The sequence below is a fragment of the Epinephelus moara genome, chromosome 22 (assembly GCF_006386435.1).
Source record: "Epinephelus moara isolate mb chromosome 22, YSFRI_EMoa_1.0, whole genome shotgun sequence".
Taxonomy (NCBI): Eukaryota; Metazoa; Chordata; class Actinopteri; order Perciformes; family Serranidae; genus Epinephelus; species Epinephelus moara.
In genome coordinates, this window is record NC_065527.1 from 33,716,646 (window position 1) to 33,724,817 (window position 8,172).

At 38.2% G+C, this 8,172-nt stretch overlaps 1 protein-coding gene across 3 annotated transcripts in view; it reads right to left on the reverse strand.

The window, feature by feature from the left end:
- vars2 (valyl-tRNA synthetase 2, mitochondrial) overlaps positions 1 to 8,172 on the reverse strand; it is a 115,460-nt gene that overhangs the window by 100,021 nt on the left and 7,267 nt on the right. For all 3 annotated transcript variants that reach the window (XM_050033968.1, XM_050033966.1, XM_050033967.1), the window contains exons 3-6: positions 7,246 to 7,327; positions 7,050 to 7,150; positions 3,397 to 3,518; positions 3,213 to 3,279 (exon numbers count right to left, since the gene is read on the reverse strand). In XM_050033968.1, coding sequence (XP_049889925.1) covers positions 3,213 to 3,279; positions 3,397 to 3,518; positions 7,050 to 7,150; positions 7,246 to 7,327 — 372 coding nt within the window. The remainder of the gene's footprint in view (positions 1 to 3,212; positions 3,280 to 3,396; positions 3,519 to 7,049; positions 7,151 to 7,245; positions 7,328 to 8,172) is intronic.

Sequence of the window (8,172 nt, forward strand, 5' to 3'; positions counted from 1 at the left end):
AAAAGGGTTTTTTTGGGGAGTTTTTCCTTATCCACTGTGAGGGTCCAAAGGACAGAGGGATGTTGTATGCTGTAAAGCCCCGTGAGGCAAATTGTGATTTGTGATATTGGGCTTTATAAATAAAATTGATTGATTGATTGATTGACATCAAGTACAAATCAATCAATCAAGGTCAATTCGGGGTTCAGTATCTTGCTCAAGGATACTTCGACATGCAGACTGGAGGAGCCCAGGATCGAACCGCTGATCTTTTGATTGGTGGACAACCTGCTCTACCTCTGAGCCACAGCCGCCCAATGAAGCTAATTAAATGCTTCAGCAGTCTCAGCTAGACAAATCATTTGGATCTCAGAAAATGACAGAACAAACCAAGAGTGTAGATTTTCTCCACCATCACTTATATTAGAGTTGTGTTAAGAGAGGTTCTCTTCCAGGCCACATTGGACAAAAGCAACATTTACAGCCGCTGACATCTCTCTTTAAATTTACAGCCTAAATTCCAAAAAAAAAAACAGAATGCAATGATTTGAAAATCTTTTTTGACCTCTATTCAATTGAGTACAGTCCAAAGACAAGATGTTCAAACTGATAAACTAAATAAAAAATATATACTTAATCTGAATTTGATGCCCGCAAAATATTCCAAAAAGTTGATACAGGAGCCAGAAAATACTTTGTTGTGGAACATAAAAAAATACCTGTTTGACCACTCCACAGGTAAACAGGTTAACTGATAACAGATCAAAGTATCATGATTAGGTATGAAATGGGCATCCTCAAAGCCCTCAGTTGTCTCAAGCGTTGTGCGTAAATAGGCCAACAGTTTAAGAACAACATTTCTCGACGCACAATTGTAAGGAATTTAAGGATTTTACCATCTACAATCCATTATATCATCAAAAGATTCAGAGAATCTGGAGAAATCTCTGCACATAAGGGGCAAATAAACACTGAATGCCTGTGACCTTTGACTAAGGCACTACTGCTTTAGAAACCAACATGACTGTATCAAGGATATTACTACATGGGCTCAGGAACACTTTGGAAAACCACTGTCAGTAAAAACAGTTCATCTCTGCATCTACAAATGCAAGTTAAGATTCTACCACGCAAAGTGAAAGCCATATATCAACAACATCCAGAAACAGCGCAAACTTCTCTGAGCCCAAGCTCATTTGAGATGGACTGACACAAAGTGGAAAAGTGTGCTGTGGTCTGACAATTCCAGTGTGGATGTGGTGTCCTCTGTGCTAAAGAGGAAAAGGACCATCAGGACCAGATTTTTACCAGGTCAAAGTTCAAAGCCAGGATCTGTGATAGTATGGGGAAGAGTTAACGCCCATGGCATTATGGGTAACTCACATGTGTGAAGGCACCATGAATTCTGAAAGACACACAGGTTTTGGAGTAACATATGCTGCCATCTAGGGCTGGATTAAAATAATCGATTCATCCAATTCAAATCGATCTTCATTTGAATGATCCGATATCGATTTACAAAATCCGAGATTAATCTTTTAATACACGCTTTTTCCCACAGATGTGTGAAGCTTTAACTCTGTTCTCACTGGTAGTAAAAGGGCTGCAGCACTAAATTACTAACAACAGTAGTATTGAGAAACTCAGACGTTACCGGTTCTTTTATCTGTAACTGTTAGCTTACTTGTTTATAATTTGGTGTAATTCATTATCATGCTGCAGCAGCCTTTCCTCCTGCTGTCTGTGCGTCGGGATTGCTGCACCACTTTTACACACACACAGACACACAAACAAGGAGCAGAGGTTTTGCGGTGGAGACAGAGAAGTGAACTTGAGCTGATGATAGCTACGCTTGCTACTGTAAGTGCAATAAAACCTCCATGAGGAAAAAGTCAATACTTTATTAATATACCTGTTCAGCAACAGGTAAACATGTAGAAAGGCGATATTTCAATCTGCTCTGACTGCCACTAATACCATGTTATAAACAAGCACAAAACACTTTGCAGCTAATAGTTAATTATTACTAACAACCTGAAACAAAAACAACTCTTTATGTCTATCGGTTTAGCTCAGTTTGCCACAAATCTTAACACTTACTAACGGTAAGTTACCTGCAGGCAGTGAATCTCCTCAACAACAGAGGGAGGAGCAGAGAGGACAGGAGGACTGATACTGTCTGATGTCTGTGTTCTTTATTCTTTCTAAACTTCACTCAGTATTGTGATGTCAGGAATATGATTTATGTGTGATTACATACATTTACGTATATTTATGTACATTTAAATGTGTTTCCATGAGATACTGAGTTTATGTTGTGACTTTGCAGTTTAAATATTACTTTTACTGCTCTAGAAACAAAATGTAGGTTTAAAATATTAATTTTTATTCCTACTCTTAATTTACTCTTTTTTTAAAATAATTCCTTGTAAAATGTACAGTATTAATTCTCTAAGAATCTCTTTCACATGTTAGCAAAAATTGGTATTGTAACTGAAATATCCCCAGTCGAATCAATATCGAATTGAATTGGGACACTGTGAATTGAAATTGAATCGATTCAGGAAATCGGTGACAATACCCAGCCCTACTGCTATCCAGATGATGTCTTTTTCGGGGACATTCCTGCTTATTCTGGGAGGCAATGAGACACGTGTTCTGCACGTGTTACAACAGCGTGGCTTCATAGTAAAAGAATGCTGGTACTAGACTGGCCTGCCTGCAGTCCAGACCTGTCACCCATTGTTCATGTGTGGACCATTATAAAGCACAAAATACGGCAATGGAAACCCCGGACTGTTCAACTGAAGTCGTGTATCAAGCAAGAATGAAAACAAATTTCACTTTCAAAACTTCAACAATTAGTGCCCTCAGTTCCTAAATACTTACTAAGTGTTGTTAAAAGAAATGGTGATGTCACACAGTGGTAAACATGCTCCTGTGCCAACTTTTTTGGAACATGTCACAGGCATCAAATTCAGAATAATAGTATAATTTAAAAATAAATACATTTTATCAGTTTAAACATTAAATATCTTGTCTTTGTACTGTATTCAATCAAACATAGGTCAAAAACGATTTGCAAATCATTGTGTTCTTTTTTTATTTACGTTTTATACAGCGTCCCAACTTTTTTGGATTCAGGGTTGTACTATGATAATTACAAAAATGTGAGACAATCCTTTAAATCCCACACTGTCATGAAAGAGTAAGGAGAGAACAAGTTGTCATACCTGTGTTGCAATTCCTGCATGATCACATCCAGGGACCCACAGTACTCTGTAGCCTTGCATCCTCCTCCTGATGGATTACAAATTCATATTTTACTGCTCCATTAACAGATAAGCCTTTTTAAACAATCGGACTCAATTCTTAACTAGTGACAACTGATGCTTTACACATCATGTTGGCAATTACCATCGAACCAGAGCGTCTTCCACAGCTACAGTCAGAGCATGGCCCAGGTGCAGCGTACCAGTCACATTTGGTGGAGGGATACACAGAGAGAAGGTCTGATCCACACTGTAAGATAACCTCTCCTGATGCACATCAAAGCAGAAAGTTTGAAAGCAGGTGAGACATAGACAGAGCTCATGTGTGTGCAGGTGCTGTTTCTACTGCACATTGTGTTTTCTGTCTTTAAATTCCAACTGAAATCTAATAAGTCATCCCTTCTTACAGCCAAAAATAATGTCAAGTAAGTTTTAAAAGAAAGGTTTTTAATTATTTAAAGTAGTAACAGTGATATAGAGTATTATAGCACTTTTTATAACATAGTTACAAAGTGCATTAACAAAGCAGATACAGTAATAAAATGACAGTTAAGATAAATTACATACAATAGTAAATGGAATTAAATATACAGTATGATAATGTCCATTAGATTAAAACAATATATATAAATATATTTAAATGCATGTTTTACAAGGTTTGTTTTTAGCTGACATTTAAGAGAAAATACAGACGTAGCTGTATAGATTACGAACAGCACTTTAATTGACAGTTTAGGTGCTATGAAAGCAAATGCACAGTCATCCCTGGTTACAGATCTAGACTGCCATCCTAAGATTGCAGCCTTTTATGTGTGGGCTTAGTCAGAGATATTGTTTGGAGATGATCTCCTTATCACTTTGTAAGTGATAAAGAGAATGTTGAACTGTGTTCTGTGGGTAATGGGGGGCCAATGGACTGCTACTAAAATTGTGGTAATGTGTTCTCTTCTAATGGGTCAAGTCAAAAGCCAAGCAGCTCCATTTTGAACCAGCTGCAGGTGATTAAATACTAAGTGCAGAATAGAGAGAATAACAATAATTCAGATTGGATGGGATGGAACAAAGGCATGAACAGCTTTTTCAATGTCATCAGAAGACAGAAATGGCTTGATTTTAGAGATACTTCTCATCAGATAAATATATGACCCTTTAAGAGGGGTTCAAAGTTCAGATTTGAATAAAAAATGAGGGCTCAGTATTCAGTCAGTCAGAATGAATGGAAAACTTGATCCTGTGCCTGGTCCTCCATTCATTCTGACCTCAAGACAAGAGAGGCTGGGTGGGACAAATCTAATTAGCTTGGTGTTATCCTTGTTAGGCTGGAGAAACATACAAGACATTCAACACCAGGGTTTCCCACACATAAATTTATTTGTGGCGGTCCACCACGATTAAAACACCTGCTGCCACATTTTGATTGACTTTTTTTTGAAGCTGGACTGTTCATTAGGTGCGCGTTTGGAATATAGTTACTGTTTGTTTATTCATAGCACCACACTCTCACAGCGCAGTGTACTCTGAGCGCAGACAGAGCAGCAGAACATCAGGCACAGTGAAAGTGAAACTTAACAATTCATTGCGCTGGGTTTGCTTTCACTTACAAACAGCTACTCCTCTCATCCATCGATCTTATCACCTCTAACGGGATCGACTGATCAATTATTCACCCTTGATTCAAAACTCCACTAACTGCTGCTGAGGGGGAGAAAAAAAAGATTTCCGCCTGTGCTGCATTCATGGACCCACAAAAATTTGCGAATTTAGACAGGGCACACAGAGTGATACACAAAGACACACAATCAAGAATAAAAAAAACTGCACCACACATTGTTTCTACTTCTGTGGGAAAATTCTGAGCACATGTTATAAACCAAACTATATCTATACAATCTGTGAGTTTAACAGGTAAATATGATTGGGTATCATCTGCAAAAAAATAAAGCAGTATGTTGTGACTATTAATTGGGGAAGAATGTAAGGTGAGAAAAGAACCAGGCACAGAAATGTTAGAAACAACACCAGACTGAAATTTTATACTGCTTTTAGACAGTCATGTGGGCCTTTTCCACTGTCACTTTTGGCTGCACTGATGAAAGCAGTGAGCTGATCCATGGCTTAAGTCCCCTGTTATTTTGCTGCATGTGTTTTTCCATCACACAGCACGGCAGGTAAAAGAAGTTTACCTTTTAGAGGTGAGCTGGTTGCAGAGGTGCAATAAGAGCCTGTTGTCTGCTCTAAATCGAGCATCTCACTGTGGCTGTTTCCCCTTTACTCTTCCTCCCTGCAGTATTATTAGAAAAGCTGCTGATAAAGTTCTGCTAATTCTGTGATAAACACAATTAATTTCCTGTGGATTCTTCACAATAAAAGTATCCCGTTATTTTCTTCTGTAAATACTAAGGAAATGTTGAGTTTTCAAGCAGTAACTTCACACAACTTGTCATATGACTGATAGCGAACATGACACAGTAAAATAGAGCAGATATCTAAAGTAAAAACAGGATGCAGGAGTGAAACCAAACTCCAAACAACAGAGATTCAGTTAGAAGCTACAAAATTACTGAGAGTTGAACACAGAGACTTTTAAAATTTGCCTTTCTCTCTGGTCTCCTGCAGACAGAGGTGAGTCTTGCAACACACACGGCTTGTTTCAGAAGGGGGAGAAGCGGGGCCATCGGTGGTTGGCTGCTGTCGGCGAGACGTCACTGCCTCCTGCTTAAGGATGGGCGGCCCGGCTTTTAAACCTGCTTTGGAGAAGGTCCATCTCTGGTGCAGCTCAACGTAGCATGGCATGCCATAATGGAAAAGTAAATCAGCACGTCATGGCTTGATTCGGCACGGCCACAAGTGACAGAGGAAAAGGCCCATTAGTATACAGCTGGAGCGTGTTTGGCCAGTGTGTGTAGTAGTAGTCTCTGTTTTGAATTCCTGGATATTAAATGTTCATCTGCAATTTTCTGCTATCTACTGCAGTGAGGTAAATAAAGGCTGTGATCACTAGTTGAGACTTCATGGTAATAGAGTTATTTCTCAGTGATAGTAATAACTACGTTTTTGTTAACAAGTTAACAAGGGTAGATGTGCAAAGTATTCCTTTGTTATGATTAAAAGGCATGACAGCTTGCTCAGCTTGCAGATGTGCTCAGCTTGTCAGTTTTGACAGATTTTGGATCTAAATTAGCTACTGTATATCATTAAGTCTTGTCACATGATCACATAGAGACTTGACACTGGACAACATCAACATATTACCCAGCAGTCATCATTGCATATCTGTATATGACAAAAGTATCAATGAAAATAAGAAGTTACTCATTTAATTTAATCTTTTTTTTTTATAGTTTCTTTAAAGACGTTTGGGAACCACACAGCCAGAAAGCCAACAAGGGTTATTGTTCAAAGTGTGGCTCTTTTTGTGTTGTGTCTCAGAGTCACAATTGGCCTATGACAGAACAGCGACATTGCTGTTTTATGCAAATACAGTAGCCAACAATTAGATTGGTTATATGCAAAGAATTTCTCAGTCTATGGAAAGAACTAGCAGCATTCTGACTGTTAACACAGGATGCAATTTCATTTCTGTTAAGTTTCAGTTAGACATGAAAGGTTCTTCTGTTACTTCCACATAATTGCTTTGTTTTATTTTATATTACATCGATTATATAAATGGATGCACTGAAGTGAAGAGAAAGTACCTTCTTATCTGAAGGCCATGATTTTTTAATTTTTTTTTTTAAAAACAGCATTATTTCAGAAGTTGTTATAGTCTGATGTGTTGTTTTGTTCTAAAATCCTCACATGTTGCTCTGGACAAAAGAATCCCTCCTTCTCCCACCACTGATACCAGCTGGACTCCACATACTCTGGACTGTACGAGGATGGGAACGACAAGCTGGTGTCTGCAAAGAAGAAAAAACTTTCTTCTAAGTCTGCAGAGAGACACAGCGGGTAAACAAGCTGGAGATGAAAACACCATTGACAGGAGGTCAATCACCTTTCTTTGTTCCATGAGGTGTTTGAGCAATGTACACAATCTTCTGCTTCTCACTCCATTTCAACACATTATCTTCAGCAGCCTGAAGGCACAAATATCACAGTTCAAGCAATGTTGAGTCAACGGTTAGAGATTTGGCTCTACCATCCACTCCATATTCACTGATACTTAAATATACCTGTGTGCAGTGGGTCAGTGTGGGCAACATTGCAAACAATGAACCATGCTATCAAAATTTTTAATCATTTTTGCATCAATGTAATGAAGAATTGATTTGCCATGTAGATGTTTCCCCCAAAATAATTTTGTACGGACACCCTCGGTCTAACTGTGTAATGTTGCATTCAATAAGACCTGTTAAAGCTGCTGTATCACTAAGGAGAAAAGCCTGGAGTTCATGATCAACCATGTGGTAATGTTTGGTTAGTAGTTAACTTTAGTTAACTACAGAGAAATATCCGTATCGGCCTATATGTTGTCCGATGTGCACGGATTTGAAGAGCTTATTTTCAGTAGAACATAATGCAGGAAAGATGATTGGAATAACTTAAAGTTACTATATTCCCAATGAATTTTACTGTTACAGCGGACTTATGTAATTTGACAATAGGGTTTGTTGTTAAACTGTAAAATACCCTGCCTCCACTACATATCTGTGTCACAAGTTTTTGATTATGTGATCTTGATGATGTATATACAGTGGTGTGAAAAAGTGTTTGCCCCCTTCCTGATTTCTTACTTTTTGGCATGTTTTCCGCACTTAAATGTTTCAGATCATCAAACAAATTTAAACATTAGTCAAAGATAAAACAAGTAAACACAAAATGCAGTTTTTAAATGAAGGGTTTTATTAATGAGGAAGAAAAGAATCCAAGGCTACATGGCTCTGTGTGAAAAAGTGTTTGCCCCCTAAACCTAATAACTGGT